The sequence below is a fragment of the Marmota marmota genome, unplaced genomic scaffold (assembly GCF_001458135.2).
Source record: "Marmota marmota marmota unplaced genomic scaffold, marMar, whole genome shotgun sequence".
Taxonomy (NCBI): domain Eukaryota; kingdom Metazoa; phylum Chordata; class Mammalia; order Rodentia; family Sciuridae; genus Marmota; species Marmota marmota.
In genome coordinates this window covers 5,610,688-5,637,714 of record NW_026000130.1, presented here as the reverse complement: position 1 = coordinate 5,637,714, position 27,027 = coordinate 5,610,688, and the positions used below count along the sequence as shown (strand labels likewise).

Here is a 27,027-nt window from a genome sequence, read left to right as displayed (position 1 = left end):
AGAGTTATTTATATGATACATATAACTTTTCTGCAAGCTTGAAATTGTGACAAAAATAAACATTTTATGGGCTTACATAAGTGTTTTCTAAAATTTTGATTTTGTTGCCAACATTAAAAAGTGATTTTTTTTTACCTAGAAATCTAGATTTCATGCTTGAAGCATTTGAAAAGCTAACAACCCAAGATGATGACTGGTGGAAATAAAAAATTAAATGGTACCCAATGACCTTGACCCTTTTGAAGAGGACAGGGCAGTTATTTTGTACAATGTCCTTTAGTTTGGATTTGACTGATATTTCCTCACAGTTAGGTTCAGGTTGTGTATCTTAGATTAGATGCAAACTGTGGATTCTGTGCACCATAAGTCCTTTTATATGGGTTGTGGGACCTCCACTTCTCCAAGTGGAGAACCCAGTTCACAGCATCCATTTATGCTACCAGAGTGGCCCCTGGTACTAGCACAATATCTGGAATAAGTTATGGGAAGGCAAAACTCCATTCCAGAGCAGGCACTTAAAATATATGTTGGATGGATAAATATAAAAATGGCTAAACTTCCAAACTACACCACTAACCCAGAGCAAGGGACCATCTCAGTACATCAGGCTCATATTCTATGTCAAGATGCTTCTTCTCTCAGCCATCATTTCTCAATGTCTTAGCTAGATGGAGAAGTTGAGAAATCAGGATGTTGCCTGATGCCAGAGGCCCCTGTGTAGGTTGTGATATCTCTGTGGAATTGATGGAGGCGTCTGAAAGATGGGTGGGGTTCTGGCACTGAGTTGGGGTGCAAGGTGCAGGGCAGGCTGAGGAGGCTTCGAGGAGATGATATCACAGGATGCCCATGGTGGTGAAGTTGGGTGGGGTGGGAACAAGCCAAAGTTGGTGGCTTGGGCTCCTATCAGTGGGAGATCTGACTTGATGGGACATGTCATGGCTTGAGTTATGTGCAAGAGATGATGATGGCTTTGTCCCTCCTGCCTGGGTCAAGCCTGTGATTTGAAACAATCTCTTCTCTCATCTGCTCCCTAAAAGGTTAAATTAAAGATATTTAATAAGGTTGGACAGATATTTTTTCTGGCACTAGTGATTTCTTATGGCCCTTATCACAACATGCAAAATCTTCACCACTCCCTAGCCCCTATTCACCTCCCTAACCTCAACTCCTATGAGTCCACTCATCTCTTGCTTACTCCCTGGCTCTCCCCTCCCCTGTTCTCTGTGGTCCATTGTACACACCAAGATCTTTTGTCACCTTAAGGTTTTTGCTCATGCAAAACCTCCCATGGTGTTTGGCCTGGCTACTTCCTACTTCTCCTTTAGGTCTCAGCTCAAATGTCACCTCTTCAGAGGTACTGCACCTACAGACCTATGTCCTAACCCAGCCTGTACCCTTTAATCATCCTGTTATTCCACATCGTTTTTTTTTCTTCACTTGTACTCACTGGTGTCTGAAATTGTCTTACTTATTTGCATATTGAATTGTACTGTATCCCCAACTACAATGCCAGCTCCAAAAGGGCAGGGATTTTTATATATTGTTCATCAATTTATCCTCAATGCCTATTACAGTATATTACACATAGTTGGGGGTGCGATGAATATTTATTCTGGAATGAATAAATTCATCCAACAATGGTGTGTTGGGATTCTTGGATAAGGTGTGCAATGAGTTTTAGGACATGAACATCTCAGTGGATTGCAGTCCAGATGATTTCTGACCCAGGTTCTAAGAAGCATAGACCTTGGGCTGTTGGGTGATCAATGTTAGCTTGAGGGGGAAAGCGCCTAATCAGGTTAAGGAATAAACTGAGCTGAGTCCAACAGATAACATCAGACTTTTGAGATGAGACTGGACTCCGGATTTGGGGAAACAGGAATCTGTTGGGAAGGGGCGGAGGTAGCTTGTGACCTTAGCATCATCCAACAGGTGTAAAGTCATTGAAAATGAAGAACCCAGCAGTCAAGAGTCTCCACTGGTAATAGCTAAAAAGAACCACATACCCCCAGGAGTATCCAATAAGGTCATCGGCCGCTGTTTGGAGGACGGGCCCTATTTTGGGGAGAAGCAGGAGGTCCTGAGGAGCACTAGCTGTGGGTTGGACTGTGACCAGGAACGTGGGTGGATTGCGAGCGAGGCCCCTGCCCGAGCCGGCCCCAGCCAGGATTGAGGAGCCTAGCGGGAGGCACACCTGGGAAAGTCTCACCGGGGAGCGGCTCACCTGGGCGGACCAGGACCCGCGAGTCCCGCGCTTCCATGCTGCCCCGCCTCCCGGCCAATGGCGGCCCGGAGTTCCTCGGAGGCAAGCGCGGATTGGACGGGCNGGTGTCCCACCTGCCGCCCTTCTTCGGTGAGCCGGGGTGAGGGTGGGAGCTGGCTCAGAGCGCTCCCAGACACACCTGAATCTTTGCCGCCGAGCATACCCAGGGCATCCCGAGTCCTGCCTCCTACCTCCGCCATCCCCTTTCCTTCCAAGCATCCCCAGTTCTCCCTCTCCCAGACTGCTCCTAAATCCTCTCTCCTGACATGTCACAGACCCCATCTCTTTCCATGCACCCCAGACACCCGACATTCCTCCCTGTCCTTCAGATGCATCTCAGTGCTTCCCTGTCCTCAGCTGTCCATCTTTCCCAGGTTCCCCTAACTCAGGCACCTCTGCTCTGTGGGCTCCCTCCTCCATCTGCCCCCACGCATCCTTTACTCTTGCAGCCCCCAATCCCTTCGTCCCTCCCCCATCTTTCTTCCCCTTTAGAATGGTTCTCAACTCCTCCCTTTAAAATGCATAATCCCCTCTCTTCAGCCTCTTCCTGTGGGACCTGTGCACCTTTCCCTCAGAATTCCCTCATTCCAAAGACCTCCACCCCACCTTCAAGGGTGGGGCAGGGCAGGGCAGGGAGCGGGGGAGAGGAGAATTTGAAGATGGAGTTTCAAAACTCTGGGCCTTTTTCTAGGGGAAAGCACCTAAAGTGTTTCCTCCATTCAGGACAGGGCTGGGAAAGTGGTTGCTGGATTATGGGGTGATGTCAGACAAATCCCTTCCTCATTTTGGGCTCTAAAAGAGGAAGAACCTTCTCCTTATATCATGATGGAGGTGGTCCCTAAGCCAGTTGTACCCTTGTTCCTTCCCTCACTTCCCCCCAGCACAGGCCCTGGATGGAAACCGGGAACTAGAAGCTAATAGCATCTGCTCCTGCCCTTTGCCTTTCATTCCCAGTAAAGGGTGCAACCCGAGCCTCTGCTTTCTTCTCTTCCATGGGGACTCTCCCAGTGCCTGCCCTGCTGATTCACTTGGTATCCTTACAGGAAGATACCAGCCTCCAGGGCAGAGTCCACCCTGAAATCTACAAGGAGGCAAAACCTTCAGACTAATTTGGACTGAAGAGATTTGGCACCCAGGGCAGCCTCTTACCTTGCCCCCCATGGGTGGTCAGGGCTTATTGTGGGCACTACTTCCCACAGGGGTGGTTATGCAGATTTGTATTCCTGGTTTCCTCCTAGCCTTGTGAACCTCAGCATCCCCATCTGTGAAATGAGGATGCCGGTCTCCTAGGCTAGCCATGAGGAGTAAGTGAGGGTGTGTGTAAAGCACAGAGGCCAAACTGCTCCTTGTGTGAGGAATAATTATGTGTCTCTAAGTTCCTGGAAGTAATTTTGGTTCCTTCTCATAGCAGGTAATTAATCGGGCCAGCGCACTTACCTGGCTTTTTTGATTCTCAGATCTGGGTAAACAACCTGAGAGCAGAGTTTCAGTCTTTTACATCCACTGCCGTGTCCCCAGTGCCCAGAACAGTACCTGGTACATAATAGGTGCTCAGTTAGTACTGTCGAATGGTCAAAACTTCCTTATTATCTGTATCTTAGCTTGAGGTAATACTGCATCTCCAGGCAGCGGCTTGGGAGCTAACTGGTTTGAGCCTTGAGGAGTTGTTTATTTTTGTGATAGATGTGTCCTCTGAATATTTGCAGGTCAGATCTAGCTTACCCTGGAGGATTCAGAATCTGTTTAAGCCAGATTTTGAGGATGATTTTTCCCCTTAGGGGACATCTGGCAATGTCTGGAAATATTTTTGTTTGTCTTAACTCAGGAGTGTTACTGGATGCTGTGGGTGCTACAGGGGTACTGTTGAACCTCCTACAGGGCACAGAACAGTTCCCACCACAAGGAATGATCCAGCCCTAAATCTCAGCATGGTGAGGCGGGCTAGGATCCTGTTCCTTCCTCTTCTTCAACAAGGTTGCACACCTGTGGGTTCTGCATGTAGGGGCACCTTTTTTGGATACAATTGTCTGGCTAGTTTGGGAGGAAAGGGGCAGGCAGCAGCTGGAGGCAGGACAGAAGAGCATCTCTACCTCCCTTTCCCTGGTCTCAAAGGATTGTTGTCTTTGTTGTGACTCTGGCTGTCCCCACAGCTGTGGACAGAAGCATCTTTTAGACAGAAGCCTCAGTGGGTTTTGCCCACAAAGTGTTAACCACTACAGGGCACTGTGCCCACCAGAGCTGCTTACTGTCCACCCAGGAGGATAACGTTTAGTGCTCTTGAAGAAGAAGCAGTGATAATCCATTTTGAACTATTATGCTGCTTCTGGGGACCAACGTTCTCACGTGGATTTAAGACACAGGTCTCAGAAGGGTTCTCTCCAGGGCTCAGGGTTCCATTGAGATCTGCTGTCAGCCCTAATGCAGGGCTTTGCCTAGATCCAGGGAACGTCTGGCCACCTGGATGAGCTGAGTGGTACAGATCTCTCTTAGTTGGAGCAGGACTAGAGCGGTGGATGTGAGGAGTCTGAAAAACACTGCTGTGTGGTTACCTCCCAATCAGAGAGTCTCCACGATGGCACTGCCCACTTTGGGGGCCAGATTATTGTTGTTGGTGGTGGGGCTGTCGTGTTCATGGTGAGATGTTGAGCAGCCGTCCAGACCTCTCCCTGAAGTTGTGACAACCAAAACTATCTCGAGGGAGCCAGAGTCATCCCCGGTGGAGAACTGTCACTCTAGATACAGATGTAAACCACAAAGGGCCCCAAACTGTGTTTTTAAAAAGTATTCAATTCTGCAAGGAAGATCTGTTAATTGAAGGAAAATCGAGCACAAACAAATCATGTCTGTCATTTATTGATTAGTTAATCCTATCACAACCTTCTGAAATAAGGGGTTGACTTTTTTTTTCTTTTCCCACATTTTTTTTTTGGTGCACTGTAATTGCGCATACTGATGGGATTTGTTGTTACATATTCATACACGCACACATATAATAATATAATTTGATCAATATCACTCCCCAGAACTCACCCCTCCCTCTCCACCTCCCACCCCCTGGTCCCTTTCCTTTACTGATTTAATTTTTATGAGATCTGCTTCTACCTTTCTTTTCCTTATTCCTCTCTAGCTCCCACATATGAGAGAAAACCTATGGCCCTTGACCTGAGATTCACTTGTTTCATTTAACATAATGGTCTCTAGTTCCATCCATTTTCTTGCAAATGACATAATTTTATTTTTCTTTATGGCTGAACAAAAACTCCATTGTGTATGTACACCAGAGTTTCTCTTTCCATCCATCTTTTGATGGACACCTAGGCTGGCTCCGCATTTGGCTATTGTGAATTGTGCTGCTATAAACGTGTCTCACTATAGTTTGATGACTTTAATTCCTTAGGATACATACTTAGGAGTGGTGTAGCTGGATCATATGGTAGTACCATGTGAAATAAGGTTTTTAAAGAGAGACTGCTGGCATTTTAGAGTATTTTCCTTCCAGACTCATTCATCTTTGAAAATATGTATAACCTATTTTTTATATCTAATGAAACAACGTGACCATCTTTTCATGTCAGTCATCATTTTTCATAGCTGCTTAGGATTCCATGTGGCCATGATTTATTCAACCAATCCCCTAGTATAGGACATTCACATTGTTTTATATTTTTTAATCTAGTAAACAATGCTGCAATGAACATCTTTGTGGGTTATGCTTTTCCACAGTTCTTAAGAACTGTTAAAAGATGTTTTTCATCGTGTGTGTGTGTGTGTGTGTGTGTGTATGTGTGTGTATAATTTCTTTAGGTGTAGATGGACACAATACCTTTAATTTTTATTTATTTATTTTTATGTGGTGCTGAAGATTGAACCCAATGCCTCACACATGCCAGGCAAGTGCTCTGCCACTGAGCCACAACCCCAGCCCTGATTCTCATTTTTCTAAGTGAAATTGCTGCATCCAAGAGTGGGGAGGCTTTAACCTGTTGGAGCAGCCACATCCCTTCAGTCTTTGCCAGGTGTGGTTTACGACACAATTGCTTGGCTTGACGAATACGGATTCTTCCTGCCTCAGTGGGTGTGGGCTGCAGATCAGCCTCTGCTCCTCTGATTTAGAGCATCGTCATTTGGGGCTTGTCCTTCCTGCGTATCTCTAGCTCGGATCTCTTGAGTTGTACAAGTTTTACTACATTCTCTTAGAGGCCAGCCATTTGTCCAGCTTCTGCCTTGACCCAGTAATCAGATCTCACCTAACTGATCAGTTTGCAAGGCTGACTTTCTCATTTTTTAGGTCAATCATGTGGTTGTTCTAGAGCATTAACACTTGGAGGGCAGAGGCGGGGAGACTGATGCCATTTGGTCTTGTCACTCCCTGCCTAGCAGCCTCAGTGGCTCCCTAAGGCCCACAGTGGCACTGTGCTGATGTCTCTGGGGCTTTCCCTTTGTCGGTCCTTCTGTCGGGGCCCAGTTCCACTCCTAGCCCACCTGTCACCTGGCTGGGTTCCACGTACCCTTAAGGAATTAGCTCAGTGGTCAGTTCACCCAGAAAGCCTTCCCTGACCTCCCGGACTCGCAGAAGCCATCCCATTCTGTGACTTGAGTTCCTCGGGGCCAGCACTTGGCAAGCTAACACATTTGCTGAATGAAGACCTTTGGTTCCATTCCCATTCTTCTAGATTTCTGCTGAAACTGCTTTTCCATTCTCTTTCCAAATTAAAACACATGATTAAATTAAAACACGTGACTGAATTAAAATATATAACCCCTTTTATAGCCTGTCTTCATGCTAGAATTATTAATCAGTCATGATACCGTTTTACCCTTTGAGCTTAGACGAAGCCTTGGCATCTTTCGTTTTCTTTTCCTGCAGTCTGGTGTCATTCCGGACAAGCTCTCTTCCTCTGAGCTTCACCCAGCCTCAGCATCCTCCTCAGCAACCACTCCAGATCAGAGTTGGTGCGGGAGATGACCGCATTTGCTCTCACCATCTAGGGGAGAGACCAGAGGTGGAAGAGCAGAGATTTCCCCCACTCTCTGTTCTTTTTTCCCCCTCTTTTATTCTTTTATATCCAAGAATCATTAGACGTGTATAATGCCATTTCTTTTTTCTATTTTTATTGGTGCATTATAACTCTACATAACGGTGGGATTCATGATACCATGTCCATGCATGCACATAGCAGTCTCATCTGTCTGGCTTCCTGTGCTTCCCCTTTTCTTCCCCTCCTCCCTCTTCCTGATCTCTTTGTTCTACTTACTGTCTCCCGTCTATTATTATTATTTTAAATTAGTGTGTTATAATCATACACAGGAGCAGGATTCATTACGACGGGTTCATAAATGGACGTGGCACACTTTGGTAGATTTTGTCTTTCCCTCCCCTCCTGGAAATATTTTTGTTTGTCATAACTGGTCTTCTTTATATTTTTATGATGTCCCCTTTTTATTCCTCTCTCTCTCTAGCTTTCACATAGGAGAGGAAACATCTGACCCTTGGCTTTCTGAGTCTGGCTTATTTCACTTAGCATGATGATCTCTAGTTCCATCCATTGACCTCAAATGACAGAATTTCATTGCTCTTTATAGCTGAGTAAAACTCCGTGGTGTATATACACCACATTTTCTTCATCCACTTGTCTGCTGACAGACACCTAGGTTGGTTTCATAACCTGATTGGCTGTTGTAAATCGCTCTTCTGTAAGCGGTAGGATGCATGTGTTGCTCTAGCATGTTGGTTTAGTTCTTTGGGATAAATACCAAAGAGTGGCATCGCTGGTCATACGGAGGCTCCTTTCCTAGTTTTTCAGGAATCTCCACACTGCTTTCCAAAGTGGTTGTACTGATTTGCAGTCCCACCAGTAATGGATGAGAGTTCCTTTCCCCCACATCCTCTTCAGCATTTGTTGTTTTTCTTGATGGCTGCCATCCTGACCAGAGGCAGATGGAATCTCAGGGTAGTGTTGACTTGCATTTCCCTCGTTGCTAAGAATGTTGAACCTTTTTTCATATATTTATTAGTCATTTGTACTTTTTTCTTTTAAGAAGTATCTGTGTAAACCATCTGTCTATTTACTGATTAGATTATTGGATTATTTCAGTTCTTGAGATCCAAATTCTAGGCATGATTTTTCTTCATTAATGCCTCCTAGCATAATTAAATTGGATGTCCATAGAATTCAGTCATAGAGGGGCTGGGGTTGTGGCTCAGGGGTAGAGCACTTGCCTATTGAGTCTCAGCACTGCAAATAAATACATGAATAAAATAAAGGTTCATCAACAATTTTATATATATATATAATTTTTAAAAAAATCCAACTATACAGGTATGTGGCACTCATTAAATAGTCTTAGAGTGAGCCCAAAGAGATTGGTTTGCTATAATTTTTGGTTCAATGCTTACTTCATGGGGTGGGGGATATGTGTGTGTGTGTGGCAACCTAGAAACTCAGAGTTATTTTCCTCTCTTGCTGCCCTAAAACTCTTAAGCCAGAGAGTCAAGGTGACTTGCCCACGGCCACACAGCCAGTGAGCGTCTGCATAACCAGGCTGGGATCCGGCCTTCTGACTCCTCGTGTAGTGCTCTTGCCAAGCCCTGCCTGTTGTCCTGGCTTCTCTCCAGGCTGCTTGGCTGCTGTGGAAATCCGGGGCTCTGCTGGCACCATGGTAACTTTGCCACATGGCAAGTGGCCTGGGAGCCAGAGCAGATATGCGCATTTCCTCTGAGGCTGGCAGCCTGCCTGTCTGGGTCTGCAACTCCTGTTTATTTGAATGCAAACAGGAATGGCGGAGGTGTGGAAGTCCCTTTGTGGAAGGAGTCCCAAACAGGTCAGCTTTCCTTTAATTGGGACATGGAATCTCCAAACTGCTTTCCATAGTGGTTGCACCAATCTGCAGTGCCAGTGCCACCGGCAATGTATGAGTGTACCTTTTCCCCCACATCCCCACCAACAGTTGTTATTGCTTGTATTCGTTGTGTGTGTGTGTGTGTGTGGTACTGGGGACTGAACCCAGGGCTTGTGCACGCGAGGCAAGCACTCTACCAACTGAGCTACGTCCCAGCCCTACCTGTGTTCTTGATAATTGCCATTCTGACTGGAGAAGATGAAATCTTAGAGTAGTTTTGATTTGCATTTCTCTAATTGCTAGAGAAGTTGAACATTTTTTCGTATATTTGTTAATCATCTTCTGAGAAGTGTCTATTCACAGTTTCTTAGCCCATTTATTGATTGGGTTATTTATTTATTTATTTATTTTTTGGTGTTAAGTTTTTTGAGTTCATTATATATCCTGGAGATTAAGTGCTCTATCTGAGGTGCGTGTAGTAAAGATGTTCTCCTCTTCTGAGAAGAAGCTTTTTAGTTTGAATCCATCCCATTTATTCTACTTATTTTTTTAAATAGTTTTAATGGTCAATGGACCTTTATTTTATTTACTTATATGTGGTGCTGAGAATCAAACCCGGGGCCTCACATATGCTAGGCAAGTGCTCTACCACTGAGCTACCACCCCAGCCCTCCATCCCATTTATCAATTCTTGATTTTATTTCTTGCGCTTTAGGAGTCTGATTAAGGAAGTCAGGACCTAATCTGACACGATGAAGATTTGGGCCTACTTTTTCTTCTATTAGGTGCAGAGTCTCTGGTCTAATTCCTAGTTCCTTGATCCGCTTCGAGTTGAGTTTTGTGCATGTGAGAAATAGTGGTTTAATTTCATTTTGCTGTATATGGATTTCCAGTTTTCCCAGCACCATTTCCTGCCTGGAAAGCAGCCCCTTATTACCCCTTGTCCTGTAAGAAGCTGCCACTATTGCAATAAGCACTTCTGAAACTCAGGTTCACCACCACATCCCTGATATGCTTTGTTTTTTGTTTTTATTTTTTTTTGGGGGGGGGTGCGGTTACCAGGGATTGAACTCAAGGCACTCGGCCTCTGAGCCACATCCCCAATCCTTTTTTGTACTTTATTTAGGGTCAGGGTCTCTCTGAGTTGCTTAGTGCCTTGCTTTTGCTGAGGTTGGCTTTGAACTTGCAACCCTACTGCCTGAGCCTCTGAGCCTCTGGGATTACAGGCGTGCACCACCATGCCCAGCTGTTTTGTTATTTTTTATGTTAATGCAAATATACATTGAGTTTTATCGTTGTATAGGATAGCCCAAGACAGTCAAGTGAAATCATATTCACCTTCCCAGAACAGCAGGTCAGTGCCCGTTGTGGTTGAGTTCTAGAGGAACTAGCTGGGTTCTAGAGGAAGGCAACGTGGACTGTGGCCTGGGCGGGACCCTCGCGGAGAGACCCGGTCAATCAGACACTTTGTGCGATGGTTTGCACAGTTCAGGAACTGCCTCTGGCCTCCTGGCATCGGCTGCAGGTGCATTTGCAAGGGCGTGATTGGTGAGGCTCCAGGACCTTGAGGAGCACCTGCAGGGTGCTGGTGGTGCACGCTCATGATCTTACCTGGCCTGAGTCCACTCAGCAAGCCGGGAGGGAGCCACCGCTGACCCGGATATGTTTTCCTGTCAATCCACCTAACAGCCTCTGTGTGGCTGTTTTTGCGCTCAGGGGAAAAGTCATTTTGAATCTACTTTTCTTTGATATCCATGCCCTGAGCACGCTGGACAGTTGAGTGGAGAGAAACGTGGACATTCACATCCAGCTGAGCCAGCCTGACCTTGGTTTCGTGGGACTGAAACTGTGTGTTCAGGCACAAGCATTCCCCCAACCAGCCTACAGCAGAGACCCCCCAGGGGGTCCATGGAGGTGGCATCACAGATGGTGTTGGTGCTGAAGGCCTGGACCCACCCCCTCTTTCTAGGGTGACAGGTAAGCCAGTCACCCTAGAAACTGGACCTCTTGCACACAGCCCTTGGGAAACAGGGATCTGCAAAAAAGGAGCCACCTCTGAGTCTTGTGACCGGCTGTCAGGGCTCAGGCCTGCCACTGGCCGCTCCATGCTGGGAATTTCTGCAGCATTCTCCTCCACAACACGGGGAGGCCAGCGCAGCGTGCAGACCAACCGTGCACACCTATTGTGTCCCTTGATGATGGGGTTAGGTCTTTCTGCGTTCCAGGAAGCCTGGCCTTGGGGTCAAGGCCCGAGGTCCAGCCTCTGCTGCTAGAGGGAACCGAGTGAAAGGCAGGAAGGAAATCTGGCTTCCATTCTGGTCTGCAGAGCATCTGCCCCTTCTCCGCGCCCCATGATGACTCCCTTGGGGGCAGAAGTCAGGCCCTGTGGGGACCTAGCAATGCGTGTGGCAGAGCCCTGCAGAGTGTAGGTGGCCAGCTGTTGTCAGGCTGAAAAGGAATGGGAAGAATGCATGACAAAGAGCTTGATAACATCTGCTGCAGGACGCCTGGTCAGCGAGTGTGGCCCCTATTTCCAGTGGCTCCCAAGATCAAGGACCTTAAGAAATATGAGGAGGGCTGGGTTGGGGCTCAGTGGTAGAGTGCTCACCTAGCATGGGTGAGGCCCTGGGTTCCATCTTCAGCACCACATAAAAATAAATCAACAAAATAAAGGTGTTGTGTCCATCTGCAGCTGAGAAGGGAAAAAAGAAAAAGAAATATGAGGAACTGGCACCATTTTGCAGAAGAGGAAACAGGTTCAGAGAGGCAGGGGATTTGATGACACTAGAAGGGGCCTAGGGGCTTTGAAGCAGGTCCAGCCCGTAACAGGGAGACCAGCCCTGTATCAGGACACAGGAGGATAGGGGAAGAAGGCTTCTGGGGCAGAACAGGGCCTGTCGCCTGTCTGCTGGGTTTGTGGGGGAGGAACCAGATAGGAGGCCTGGCCCCCCAAGACAATGTGCTTATTTCAACCGGCTAATTAGAATGGAAATGATGGCTTGGGTTTCATTGTTTAAGCTTGGGAATGGCCTGGGTGGATGGATGGGGAGTCCTTTTGTTACATTCTTACAGTGTTACTTGTATCAAGGTCTTTTTTTCTTTTTTGGATGGAGTGTTAACTGTATCTGAGCATTTCAAAGTCCTTACTGTGGACGGCCCTCTCCAGGGTCCTATAAAACCTCCATGTCCGCCCAGGCAGATAGCAGCAACTCAAACTTCCCCGCTAAAGTGATTTGTTCTCTGCTTTGTTGTCCCTCCAAGTTCCTTACTTCAGTCCCTTCTGAAATCCCTTTTTAATGGTCTGAATACACCTGAAGTTATGATTTTATGACAGGTGACTTCGCCCTTATCAGTCAATCCGTCTCCCCCTCCTCCTTCCTTTCCCTTCTCCTCCACTTTCTCTCTTTCTTTCTTTCCTTTTTTTCTAATACAGTGCTGGGGACTGAACCCACGGCTTGGGACATGCTAGGCCAGCTCTTTAACGCTAGCTACCTTTGGTTTGTTTGTTTGTTTGTTTGTTTCTGGTGCTGGGGGTTGAGCCCAGGGCCTTGTGCATGTGAGACAGGTACTATGGCTGCTGAGCTGCACCCCCAGCCCTCCTTTGATTTCTTACTCGTTGTCTTCTGGATTCCCTCCCTAAAGAGAAGCTTTACCTTTGGGAAGGATGAAGCTGATGACATAATGTATAATAATAAGCATAAATAATAATATCTTGTTTTTATTGAGTATTTACTGGGTTCCAGAAACTGTGCTAAGCCCTTTACTATAAAAACTCATTTAAACCTCACAACGACCCTATGAGGTAAGGTCATTGTCAGCCTTGTCTTACAAACGAGGGAACTGTGGCTTAGAGAGGTTAACTAATTTCTGCCAAGCCACACAGCAAGTAGAAGGGATTTTCCCAGTTGCATTCCCAGTTCATGGCTGGTTTTTGCCAAAAAAGTCGGTCATTGTGGACAAAGATTTAGCATGTCATGGGGTGCCTTTTTTTAAGATATTTTATTTTTAGTTGTTGATGGACCTTTATTTTATTCATTTATTTATATGTGGTGCTGAGACTCGAACCCAGTGCCTCACACATGCGAGGCAAGTGCTCTACCACTGAGCCCCAACCCCAGCCCCACCTGGGGTGACTTTTAAAAGCAATATTGTGAAGGGTTTTATAAACATGTTTTTTAAACAGTAAAATTCAAGCACAAACCAGTTTTAGGAACATGGACATTTCCAGGGTTCTTATCCTTCAAAACAGGCCTTACTGTGACCTGAGCCTGGACAACCCCTACCCTGAAATTGATAAATGATTCATCTCCATCAGCTGGAATTTGAGAGCCTCCTATTATGATCCTTGTAACCCAGAGCCTGTAAAGTTAATCTGCCCTGTGTCTTTAACAACTGAACTTTATTATCCAGCTATGAAAAAAAAAACAACTGAGTGTGGATTGGAGCCTCCCACACCTGGGGGCATTGCGACACAGGCCTCTCCTCCTCCTTTTTCGAAATAAGCATTTATGGGTTGGGGTTAGGTGTGTTCCCATCCTGAGTCACACGGTGCATCTCAAAAACTGTGCATCTGTTTCTCAATGGCAATCACTCCTGAGATCCAGTGAGAGGGTGGGCCAGGGCCAGGCAGCTCTGGCACCTTGCTGCCCAGCAGGGGGGTCTCACCTGTTATAAAAGAGGAAGCCACACTGTGGGCAGCTTGGATGGAAATTTCCACATATGTGCTGGCAGTGGTTTTGTTTGGTGGGTTTGTTTTTGCAGGGCAGGAACCCAGGCAGGACCCCAGGGCCTCAAATGTGCTAGGCAAGCGCTCTGCCAGAGGGCTGGACCCGCAGCTGCACTGTGGCCTCGCTCAGAGCACAAGAACTGTACTTTCCAACTCTGCCAAGGCTAGAAAAAAAGGAAATGAGTCTGATTCCAGGTGGCATTTGGTAACTGTTAGCTTATGGGGAATTCTGCTTTCTGGGCAGTGTCACCCATCTGAACTGTGGCAGAGACCCAGGCAGGAGGCCCTGAATGGCCCCTGGGCAGCCAGAGTAGTCCTGGACATCATGCACAAGTCCTTCCCCTGGATTCCTGGGTGTCTGTCTCCTATTCTGCAGGTGATTCTGACACTGTGGGCTATTTGTCTTTCAAGTATCTATCAGAATAGAAGCGCTGCACACAGAGCAGGTGGAATAGCCCCCAACCATCAGGAGAAGATTTTAAAAGTACCCAAAGAGGCTGGGTGCCATGGTGCAGGCCGAAAAATCCCAGATACTCGGGAAATCCCAAGCTCCTGAGGCAGGAGAATCCCAAGTTCAAAACCAGCCTCAGCAAACTTGGGCCCTAAGCAACTTAGCAAGACCCTGTCTCAAAATAAAACATCAAAAGGACCGGGGATGTGGCTCAGTGGTTAAACGCCCCTGGGTTCAATCCCTAATACCAAAAAAAGAAAAAAGAAAGGAAGAAAGAATAGAAAAAGAAAGTTACAAACACTGTTATATGAAAGCAGGGACATTTGTGTTATATTTTGACAAATTCCATCCAGAACAGGTGAACAGAGAAGGTTGGTACATTCATAAAGTTATTTGGTGGATGAGCCAGGCACCATGCCACATGCCTGTCTTTCCACAACTCAGGAGGCTGATGCAGGAGGATTGAAAGTTCGAGGCCAGCCTTGGTGATGTATCGAGGCCCTAAGCAACTTAGCAAGACCCTGTCTCAAAATAAAAAGACTGGGGATGTAACTTAGCAGTAAAGTGCCCTTGGATTAAAGACCCAGTACAAAAAAAAAAAAAAATATGGTAGATGAAAAATATTACCCTGTTTTAATTTTTCTTTTTTATTATTGAGATTAAGCATCTTTTTCATTTCTTCTGTGAATTACTCATTGTTCTATATTTTTTTTCCTTATGAATTTGTAAGACCACTTTGCACACTAGGAATAATGGCTTTTTATCTGTTCTATTTGTTACACAGATGCTACCTCCCGACCCGGTTTACTGTCTGGCTTTGATTAGTGGTAGGATTCCCCCTGCCTCATAGTCTTTATTTTATAATCAAATTTATTGGTCTTTTCCTTATACCTTCAGCATTAAGTAGCATGCTTAGGAGGAAAAAAATATGTCCACCAAAAAGCAGGGGCCATTGGCCAGGTGTTGCCGATAACCCCATCTTTACTGTATTAGAATCTGTGCCCATCTGAGCTGGTTCCACAAAATAAGATGGTGGGATCATACCTGGCTGGTGACGACCTCCCCACCCTCGCCCCAGGTAGGATGATGAACTAGAAAACCAGCCCAGCCCCCTCCCTCCCTCCCTCCCTCCAGGCAGACAGGTTCTGGTGACATTTTTAAGGAGCTTGTTTGCTAACAATGATTAAAACAAGTTTAGGGTAACTTAAAAACTGGTAAAACAAGAAAGGTCATTTTGTGGCAGGCTGCTTTCTGTTGGAAAGGTAAGGCTGCAGGACGCACTAGAAGTATGCCCTGCTCTGTCTGAGCAGCACCAAGTTCAACCTGTCCAAAAAGCCACTGTTGCTTGGGAATTAAACCCTCCTCTGATGTCTGTGAGAGTTCTTTTCTTTTTCACGAGTGTTACACAAGCAGATGGGAGCACTCTAGAAAGAAAGACGAGGGTGTACTGGAAGCAGCCTTGGCTCTGTAATGGGTCCGAGTTCCTGGTGCTCCTGTGTGGCCCTGAGCAAGTCAGTTGGATTCTCTGGGCTTGGTGCCCTTTGGGCAGCACTTCTGGGCGATAGGAAGTGAAGGGCTGGAGCCCAGAGGGTCAAGTCATTTGGCCAAAGCCACACCAGAGTCAGGTTTTGAGCCCATGACTGGCTGGCTGTAGGGCACCACGCCCTTGTCTTCTGATCAACAGAAGCCACTTAGGGATGCTTGCGGTGACCATTGCCCACTGCGCATGCGTGGAGACCGCGGAGCTGGAGATGTGCAGGGGAGCGCCGCTCCTGCCCGCGGTCCCCTCTGTGTGTGGCCCCTTCCTGTGGATGCTGGGGACCCATTCCCAGCCTCTACCCTCCCCCTCTTCTCTGCTGAGGTCTGTCTGAACCCCCTCTCTGCCTCTGCGGGTCCCCAGCCTCAGAAGTGCCCTTCAGCATGGCCGTCCTTCCCCCACAGCTGAGCAGCCCTGGTCCTGGGCCCCGCCACCACACAATAAGGCCTACTGTCAGGTCCCGGCTCCTGCTGACCACAGCGGCCCCGTGACCCTCGGAGCGCACTGTCAGGAGAACCCCAGACAAAAAGCCTTTCTCCCTGCCATCAGGGCAGGGCCACCAGAAGGGCACCAAAGCCATTTTTCAAAGACCAGGATGCTGAGAACATTTTTTTCTGCATCTAACGTGGAGCAACCTGAGTCATTGAGAATAGCTAAAAAGCCACCCCCTTGATTGTTGCTGCCCTGTCCCCAAGCCCTGGTTTCCAGTCTTGGCATTTGAAAACTGCGGTAGATCAGCCTGGGGCAGTGTCAGCAATCACAGCCGGGCTCCGAGCACTGGCTTGACCTAGGGATGCCACCTCCTCAGAGCGTCTGGGATGTCTTGCAAGGTCCTCCTGTTACAGGCAGGGAAACTGAGGTCCCCACCTTCATGAGTCCTTCACCATCTGGGGGGGAGGGGTCTAAGGCGCCTCGCAGGGAATAGCCTGGTAGGTTCCACGTTTCCCACAGTCCTTCCCTCTTTCACTGCACAGACATCATCCACGCACCTGGTGGGGTCACTGACTGAGCTGGGTGCCAGGCCCAGCAGGCAATCTGGTGCCCGCCCTCTCAGAGCTCTGTATGGTAGGCAAGACAGCGGTAAGCAAAGCATTGCACGTGTAACTATGATCGCTGGATGGTGAAAGGCACTTGCAAGAAAAATATAGAAGAAAGAAGTGTGACTTTGAGCAGAAAGCCCCAAACCTGATCTTCATTTCCAATACTTTCTATGAAAAAATTTCAAGCATCCAGCAAAGGTGAAAGAATTTCACGGTGAATATTCATACACTTACCACCTAGATTCTGCCATAATTTTAGATTTTATTTATTATTTATGGTACTTGGGATTGAACCCAGGGCCTTGAGCATGCTAGACAAGGGCTCTGCCCCTGAGCTACATCCCCAGCCCTAGGTTCTACCATAATTTGCTGCACCTGTCTGTGCATTCCTCCGGCCAACCATGAGTCCCCTGCGAATCTTTGGACAAGTGATTTTTTATATCAAGACAGGCTCTCGCCGAGTTGCTGAGGGCCTCCCTGAGTGGCTAAAGCTGACTTTGAACTTGCAATCCTCCTACCTCAGCCTCCCGAGCTGCTAGGATGACAGGCATGCGAGTTAGAATTGGTGATCCCTGGCCGCACTATCAAGATTCACTAGCAGAGGAAAGAAAATCCCGGCTCTCTCGAATTGTTAAGGAGGGAGCGGAGGGAGCGTCTCAGAGGGAGCGTCTCCTGGGACTAACAGATTGCATGACCCAGGACGAGTTCAGTGGTGCTTCAGGCTGGGATGAAGGGTGGGATGGAGCGGTTACTGCATAGAGCCCTTGGCAGGCCGCCCGCGGCCTGAACCCCCAGCACAGCACCTGAGCAGCCTCTGCCGTATGTCTTGTTTGTTCACAGTGCTGGGGATGGAACTCAGGCTTCCCATGGGCTAGGCAAGCATTCTGCCACTGAGAATTCTGCCCTCTGATGTGGCCACCTAGGGGAGGTGCTGGCGTGGCCCTTGGTGGGCAGCTTTGCCCCTGGACTAAGGATCCTGACTCTGGTCATGATGATATGAAGTCATGAAAATGATTAAAGCCCATTTATCCAGGGTTCACCTCACGGAGCCCTCAGGGTGTTTGATGTGTTATTTATTTACATATATGTAGTGTGTGACACAGCTCACACATGCACACTCATGCCAAGGATGGAACCCCAGGGCCTTGCACATGCTAAGCATGGGCTCCACCACTGAGCCCCGTCCCAGCTGACGCACTATTTTTAATTCCTATGACAACCCTATGAAATAAGCACTGTAGTCGCCCCCTTTGACGCACTAGGAGACAGAGAAACACAGAGGCAAGGAGATGTGCTCAGCTGAGGAGTGGCCGGCTGACAATTCCAGCACCATCCATTGGCACCCTAGCCCTCATGACAGGGTGTTTCGTTTAAAGCATCCACAGCTGGCCTCTCAACGCACCTTCTTTCACAGGTGCAATTAGAACATTCCAGATGGCCAGCCAGGTGTGCTGGGTCACCTTGGCTGGAATTGGCCTGCAGAAGTACTTTCCCCAGCCCCACCCAGGAGGTCAGTTGGTACCTGTATTGAGGGTCCTGCCCATAGTTTGACACCCACCTCTGTCCTGCTCGGGGGCCTTGGTCCCCGGCTGTGTGTCAGCCTGGTGATAGGTGGAGAAGACATGCAGCTGCCTGCGTCAGGCCCAAGGGCAAGGTCTGTGTTGAGCCTTGTGGAGAAGAACCTGTGGGCCCCATGGGTCCTCCCTGCGCTGCCCTCTGTAGGGTTCTTTGACCTGTGTCCTGGCCCTGGCCCTGTGACAGCCTGCCCGGGGATGGGGGAGAAGGGGAGGCAGGCAGCAGTTCGCAGATCTGTGTTCCATGAGCTTGGCGGGGTCGCCTGCTGGGCCAGGCTCTGCCAGGAAGAGCCAGAAGCCTGCTGGGAAGCACAGGGCACTTCTAGGGGGACGAAGTGCGCATCAGGTGCTTCAAGTCATCGAGTCCCTGGGGTCTGTTGTGTCACCTGCTAGACAGGAAATGTGGGCTCAGAAAGCTGAGGGGATGTGCCCTGCCCCCTAGTGTGTGCAGAGCTGAGTCAAGCCCAAGTCATGTGGGTGCCACGCTGGACAGTGCAGCAGAACGGGGCCCGGATGGCAGAAAGTTCTAGTGGGAGGTGCTGGGCGAGGCAGAGTGGGGTGGACGAAGGATGTGCTTCTGAGCCCTTCAGCCTCCATTTAAAGGCTCTGAAAAGTCCTGCTCTCGTGACCTGGTCTTACCTGGTCCCAGCACTCCCCAGATGGACTTGTCCAAGAACATCTCTGATTCCTGTGAACAGCTCTGCCTGCCCCTAAACACGGTGGCCTCTCCTCAGACCTCCACTCCTCTGTGGCCCACAGCGGTCCTGGACATCACCCTGTTGGGAATCTAAATCTCTCTTGTCGTTTTTCCCCCCAGATTGCCTTGGGTCCCCCGTGTTTACACCCATCAAGGCAGACATAAGTGGCAACATCACGGTATGTACTTGGCCTGGCAGCTGCAGCTACAGCGCCCACAGTAATCTAAACCTGCTCCCGTTGCCGGCTCCCTGCTCCCAGCTGCAGGCTCCCCAGCCGCAGGCTCCCCAGCCCAGGGACAGGCTGTCATGGAAGACAGGCTTGGCCCCAGGATCATGCACTGGAACCTGAAGTTCCTGGTCCTCCTCTGTAATAGCGCCACCTAGCAGCAGCTGGGCAGGGCTCAGGCAGGAGGATATTGCCACCTCCACCAAACAAGTCAATGCCAAAGTCCACAGGTGGCACTGGCCCAGCTCTCTCCTTCCCTGGCCCTGGGCCTTCTGGTGCCATCCCCCAGCTACATACCCCCTCCCCTCCCCTCGAGGGTCCACTCAGGGCCCACACAGTCTTGGGGCTTACCACGTGAACTCATTTCTTCATCCCAGTGGCCCTTTGAGGACTTCTGACAAATGAGCAAGCTGAGGGTTAGGAGTCAAAGGCTCACTCAAGGTCACTTAGAAAGCGACAGCTGGGCGTGATGGCAATTCCAGCAGCTTGGGAGGCTGAGGCAGGAGGATCATGAGTTCAAAGCCAGCCTCAGCAACTTAGTGAGGCCCTGTCTCTAAAAAAAATATAAGAAAGGGCTGGGGATGTGTCTCAGTGGGTAAATGCCCCTGGGCTCAATCCCTGGTACCAAAAAAAAAAAAAAGAAAGTGGCAGAGCTGGGATTCCCACCCAGCCCGACCTGGCTCCAGTTCAGAATCCTACGAGCCCATGTCTACTGTGTCACAGAAGTGAACTTGAAGCACCTGGTGTCTGGGGCAGGGTCAGTGGTGGTTGGAGGAGGTGGACTCTAGCGCCAGGCAAGCTGGAGCCTGCTCCACCTGCATACTGTGTGGCCTTGGGCATGTCACTGGCCCTTTATGAGCCTCAGTGTCCTCATCTGCAGATTGGGATACTGATGAACTTCAGGGTTGCCACTGGAGCACATGAGACTCTGCCTGGAATGCAGACCGCACGCAGTAGACGAGAGCGCCCGGGGGAGTTGGTGCTGGAGTCACGCGGCTCCCACAGGCACTCCTCCCAGCAGCACGGCTGGCTGTGAGCAGCTTTTCCAAGTGGAAAACCCCCTGTGTCCATTTCAGAAAATCAAAGCCGTGTATGACACCAACCCAGCCAAGTTCCGGACCCTGCAGAACATCCTGGAGGTGGAGAAGGAAATGTATGGAGCAGAATGGCCCAAAGTGGGGGCCACGCTGGCACTGATGTGGCTGAAAAGGTGATGGCGGGGCAGAGGCGGGCCCAGGGCTCGGTCCTGTGCAGGGGGGAAGCCCTGCCACACCGCGTGGGGTCCACACCCCCTTCTAGTGGGATGCTTATTTTTTTTAAGTTGAAAGACTTTTAAAATTTTTTTTTACATTTTATTTTTTAGTTGTAGTTGGACACAATACTTTTATTTTACTTATTTATTTTTATGTGGTGATGAGGATCGAACCCAGGGCCTTGCCCGTGCTAGGCAAGTGCTTTACCGCTGAGCCACAACCCAGCCCGTGTGATGCTTATTAATGGCCAAGAAAAAGCCTCCCAAGGGCCAGAGCCTGTCCAGTGGAGACACATCCTTGTTCTAGTCCCTAGAGCAGAATAGCAAGTGTCTCTTCCGTCCTCGGACACTGGGCTAAGCTCTTCCTACTCGGGTTGAGTTTTATAGGCTGTGGGTTAGGTGTGCTGTCTCCCCGTGTCGTGGAGGAGGCTCCAGGGACATTTGGAGGCCAAGTCGCACACCCAGATCTTCCAAGCACAGTTGCAAATTGTGCACCACACAGAGGTGTCCTGTTCACGGTTGGTCACATAATGCACAAGGTGGGTTTCTATATTAGTTTCTTGACAGAAATAACAGCCGTGTTTGTGTGGCGGGGGATGTCCTAGGGATTAAACCCAGGGCGCTCTACCGCTGAGCTCTACCCCCTCCCCTCCACCTTTTGTTGTTGTTGTTGTTGTTTTGAGACGGGCTTGTTAAGTTGCCCAGGCCAGCTGGGGCACAGTGGCATGCACCTGTGATTCTAGTGACTCAGGAGGCTGAGGCAAGAGGATCACAAGTTCAAAGCCAGCCTCAGCAACTTAGCAAGGTCCTAAGCAACTTAGTGAGACCCTGTCTCAAAATAAAAAATTTTAAAAAGGGCCAGGAATGTCACTTAGTGGTTAAGTACCCCTGGGTCCCATTCCCAGTACCAAAAACAAGCTGTCCAGGCTGGCCTGGGACTTGGATCATCCTGCTCCAGCCTCCTGAGTCGCTGGGATCATGGCGCTCACCACCACACTCACGAGAAACAACAGCCTTGAATAGAAGGATTTCTGTCTGATTTGCACATGGGCATCCTCTGGACCGGGGCCTGCAGACACTGTGCTTTGAACCAACTGGGTCTCCAGAATTCTCCTGTACCTGTGCAGTACCAGCAGTGGCTATGAGGCCAGAGGCCCATTCCTGGCCCCACAGGTGTCCCCAGGGTCGCCCTCCCTTGGAGGCCTGGACCAAGAGCTGGGAGGGAGCCTGCCCCATTCTCTCCACTGGTCCCCTGGAGCCCTCCTGCCACCCCCAGCCCCATCACACCGTCGTCTTGGTAAAATGCCGCGGGGAGGGTGAAGCTGGGCAGGAGCAGGTCTGCAGTCAGCACCCTATAGCACATTTTAGGAAGTGTCCCTGCCAAGCTGCCTGCCTTGGTCACTAGAGACTCGGGTCCATCCACCTCACAGGTGCTGTGGTTTCTGGGGAGGAGCAAGCTGCTAGAGATGTCCCGATTGTTAGATATGAGCTAGGCCAGGCCAAGGGGCGCTGGTGGTCACCAGCAGGCGAAGAGGGTGAACCAGGCACGTTCTACGGCCTCCTTTGGCATCGCTGTCTGGGGGAGTCAATGGCGGGCAGATCCAAGCAGCAGAGTATCAGAGACAGGGCAGGGGGTACTTCCTGGAGGACGGAGCCACGTGGAGTCTCCCAGGCTGGGCAGGAGGGTCCCACGGAGGAGGGCACAGCCTTGCTGAGGGAAGGGCAGGGAGCCAGGGTGCCTCTGGATCCCCGCAGACCTGGCACACAGGCCTCGGGGTGGGTGTGAGGCCAGAGCCTGAAAAGCCCAGACAGATTGGGTAGGGACACAAGCCTAGGGGCGGTCTTGAGCCTCCCGGGGGCAGGAGCAGTCACAGTGGGTCAGGGGGGCTTCAGGGGATACCATCCTCATTGCCAGGGGAGGGGGATCCAGGGCTCCAGAGCAACTTCTGTCCAGGGCAGGCCACAACCAAGCTATCCTCAGCTCCAGGCTCCAGGCCGATCCCTGGTGGGCTCTGGGCTGAACATGGAGGGTCCGCCTCACCTCAAGGGTGAGGAGTGAGAGTCTCTTTGGTGCCCAAACCCAGCACTCCTGCCCTGTAAGGGCCCTGCACTCTAGCTGACCCCCACCATCCTGCAGGGAGGGAGTGGAGTGGCCCATCTGGGGACCTACTGGCACAGTGAGGGACAGCAGAGGCAGGAGCCCAGCTGGGGGTGACGCAGGCTGGGAGGGTCCTGGCTTAGGAGCCTTTTGGAGGAACCTCAGAGCTCTCTGTGAAGTGGCTAATGGCGCCCCACTCAGCCTCCTGGGGGATGGGGTGCAGGGCAGGAATTGAGACACTAAAGGACTAGTACTCCTTTCTCCTGACTCTGAGGAGGATCTGTTGTGGCTACTGAATCACACAGACGTGATGGGAGCAGGGGCTAGGCAGCTGTCGTGCAGTGTGGCAGGTTCAGAAGGGTCCCAGGGGCATTAAGGTAGAAGCGAGCCCGGGGGCGGGGGCTGGGCTCTGCAGCCCCCCTGACGTGTTCCCTCTGAGGGCCAGCACTGTGGCTTCACCCTCAGGCCCTGACAGCTGCCTGGCATGTGCCAACCTGTGAGAGGTCATGTGGACATGGACACGGAGAAAGCAGGCCCAGACCCACCCCTGGGGGTCTCACAGCCAGGCAAGGTGCTCGGGAGGGACCAGGCTGCACCTAGCAGCCACGTCCTCATGGCAGGAGTGAGGCTTGGCCGAGGGCAGTGCCCCATGAACACGTGGCTCACAGGAGGTGCCTAACTCAGATGCAGGAGCCCCACCATGGCAGGGAGCGCTGGCTGTGGACACAGGTCCTAAAGAGCCACCCTCTCTGGGCCACAGAGGCCTTCGCTTCATCCAGGTCTTCCTCCAGAGCATCTGTGATGGCGAGCGGGACGAGAACCACCCCAACCTCATCCGCGTCAATGCCACCAAGGCCTACGAGATGGCCCTCAAGAAGTACCACGGCTGGATTGTGCAGAAGATCTTCCAGGTGAGCCACCCTCCAGGGCTGGGGAGCCGGGAGGGCCACCCACTGCAGCTCCACTCCCCAGGCTTCCCCTGGGGGCCTGCGCTAACCCCTTGGGGTGTCCTCTCTGGGGCAAACTGCTGCACTGAGGGTCCCTTCCCGCCCACTTGGCCAGCCCTGCTCATGGCCCTGGGCGGTGGCATTTACAGGTGCCGTGCCTGTGCGGCCTGACTGGGGAACCTCAGCAGAGCCCCTAGGGACTGCGGGTGGCCTGGCCTCACAGCCCCCCAGATTCCATCTGGATTCCCAACCCTGGAAAGGAGGGAGCAACAACCCCTGTCCCCATTGAGGCATCTGCTGGAAGGACACTGGCCCACGGGGTTCTTGGTGGCCTGCGTTGGGGTGATGTTGACAGGGCTCCTGGAGCCAGAGCTCCAGCGCCAGCCTGGCTAGCGGAGGGTCCCTGGGGTTACCAGGCAGAGACGCCCACTGGGGGAATGTCCCCTGCAGGCTGCTGCTGGCCACCTGCCTCTTGCTGACCCTCGGTCTCACTCAGCGAGGACTTGCAGCCTGCCGTGGCTAGCTTCCTGCCCCAGTTCAACTGCCTGTTCATCCTCACTGCCACAAAACCAGGGTGTGGTGGCCAGTCTCGTCCCCATGAGGCACATGCTGAGAGCAGTTGGGTCAGGAGCCAGGCCAGGTCCAGGCAGGAAGGGCCAGTCACGGGGCAGGAAATGTCACCTCTGGCACAGCCCCCTTGGTATGGCTTGGGACAGGGCCAGTTCCCAGGGGCACCCTGAGAGACCACCCTCCCCTCAGTGCCCTGTCGCCACAGAGTACAAGTGGCCTGCATGCCTGGCTCAGGGAGCTGCCTGTGACTGCAGCCCCCGGTGCTCCAGGACACAGGGGCTCCCATAAGTCAAGTCCTAGCCCACGGTGCAGGAGTGGGGACTGGTGTGGTGGCTCACACTCGCATTCCCAGCCACTCAGGAGGCTAAGCAGAATATGACTTGAGCCCAGGAGTCTGAGGCCAAGCTAGGCCACACAGCCAGGCAGCTCTTAAAAACAACTAAAATGGGGCTGGGAGTCCTGGAGTTCAGTACCCTCATATTTTTTATTTTTTATTATTTTTTAAAATTTCTCTAGTACTGGGGATTGAACCCAGGGCTGCTCTACGCTCCGCTATATCCCTGACCCTTTTAAAATTTTTTACATTGAGACAGGGTCTTGCTAAGTTGCTTAGGGCCTGGCTAAGTTGCTGAGGCTGGCCTTGAACTCAGGATCCTCCTGCCTCAGCCTCCCGAGTCACTGGGATCACAGGCGTGTGCCACTGCTCCTGGCTTCTCAGTGCTTTTCAAGTGCACTTTCTAAGTCCTGAAATTTGGGGTAGTGTCACCTGCTGAGGATAAAAGAAAGACTGCAGCCTGGATTAGCGGCCTGTGCCCACTCAGTGGGCTTCCCCAAGAAGCTGTTCCCCTTTTCCAGAGCATGCGACCCACAAGCTCGTGTGTGCCCGGCGCCAGCCCCTGTGCCTGGTGCTTTGCCCAGCACTTCGCATAATCTCCCTCATCTTTACTGAAGTGACTCAGGTGGATGCCATTATTATCCCCACTTTACAGACAAGGAAACTGAGGCTCAGAGAGGCTAAGTAACTTGCTCAAGGCTCACAGCTAGTCGGCGGCACAAGCTGAAGTGTGCGTCCAGGTCTGTCTGTCCGTCCCCCTAGTTGGTGTCCTTCCTGCTGTCCCTCACGGGGGTAGAAGGGAAAACACACCTCCCTTTTCCTTTCCCTCCCAACACCACAGACAGCACAGACCCTGCCCCGCATGGACCTGGGGAAGCCCGGCCAGATCTCAGCGCGGGCCTGGGGTCCCGGCTGTGCCCCACTAACCCGGTGCCCCTCTTGCCCACTCAAGGCCGCGCTGTACGCAGCGCCCTACAAGTCGGACTTCCTGAAGGCCCTCTCCAAGGGGCAGAACGTGACAGAGGAGGAGTGCCTGGAGAAGATCCGCCTCTTCCTGGTCAACTACACGGCCACCATCGACGTCATCTACGAGATGTACACCAAGATGAACGCCGAGCTCAACTACAAGGTGTAGGCCGCGCCCGCCCATGGCCGCCGGCCAGCGCCACCGGCCACCCCATCACTGTGAATCAAGCTGCGGGCCGGCTGGGCCCTCAGAGCCCCCCAGCCCAGCTGGGGCCTGCAGGCATCGGCCCTGCTTTTAAAAGTCATTTTTTTTGGGGGGGGGGTCTATTCTAATGAAGCAATAAGCAATGATCCTCCTTCCAAATCTCCTCTGGATTTCACCGCAGGTAGACCCTCTGGACCCCTGCGTCAGTGTGAAAAAATCCATTAACCGTTCTAATCAGTCAAGTCCTAGGGTTTTTGGTTTTTGGTTCTTTCCCCACCAGGAGCACAGCTCTCGGGGGAGGGTGGATGCCTCTCTTTATAGAGAAGCAGGTGTCCTTGGAGGATGATCGCTGAACCAAGCTATGGGTATTTTAAGGACCATGAAGAGTTGATAGGAAATTATGCAGGGTCCCTACTGCGTTGTTTCAAAAAGCAAACTGGTATGTGTCCTTGTGTGGTGTGTGCAGCGACGTCACAGCTCGTCACTAGGAACCCTGCTCTCTGACTGGCTTCTTTCTGCCAGACAGTTTTGGGTTTTTTTGTTGTTTTTTTTTTTAAGTAGCCGAAACCAACCAGCAAGTCTTTGATGACCAAGAGGGTGTTTCTTTTCAAGCTGTTGGGCACACAGTTGACCACAGATGACTGTATTTGCATTCTTCTGCACGATGATTTTCTTCAGGGACAGGTTTTCCAACCTGAGAAACTACCTACCACATGAATTTCTGGAGGGGGAGATGGGAGCCCTCCAGCCCTTGAGACCCAGGAAACACCCTGCTGCCTTAACTGTCCTTTTTGGCGCTAAAAAGAACTCTATTTTTTAAAGTGGGGGCAAACGAAGCAACCCCAGAACAAGTGGTGTGTGTTTAAAAACCCAATGAGGAACAATTGGTGATTTGTATGCAGAAACTAAATGATCCTTAATAAACAAATGTCTATTTTGGAATCACATCTGTGTGTTGTTTCAGTTTTTGTTGTTGTTTATTTGTTTAGTACCAGGGATTGAACCCAGGGGTCGCTTAACCACTGAGCCACACCCCCAGTCCTTTTTATTTTTATTTAGAGACAGGGTCTTGCTAAGTTGCTTAGGGACCTTGCTAAGTTGCTGAGGCTGGCTTCGAACCCGGGACCCTCCCGCCTCAGCCTCCCAAGCCTCTGGGATGACAGGCATGCGCCACTGCACTCAGCAATCCGTGGTTCATTCATTTTTTGCATCAGAGATTACAACTGGGACCCTGCTACCAAATCCTGCCAAGGATCTGTTTTCTATCTTCCGTGGTATTGAAAAAATGGAACTTGTTGCC

The 27,027-nt window shown here is 50.5% G+C and overlaps 1 protein-coding gene across 1 annotated transcript; it reads left to right on the top strand.

Annotated features, from left to right (window-relative positions):
* Window positions 1-2,259: 2,259 nt before the first annotated feature.
* On the top strand, window positions 2,260-26,674 carry LOC107154524 (glycolipid transfer protein). Its single transcript, XM_015500158.2, has 5 exons — window positions 2,260-2,353; window positions 19,249-19,307; window positions 20,432-20,565; window positions 23,466-23,616; window positions 25,509-26,674. The coding sequence occupies exons 1-5, from the start codon at window positions 2,260-2,262 to the stop codon at window positions 25,689-25,691; spliced, it is 621 nt and encodes a 206-aa protein (XP_015355644.1). The 3' UTR covers window positions 25,692-26,674.
* The last annotated feature ends 353 nt before the right edge of the window (window positions 26,675-27,027 follow it).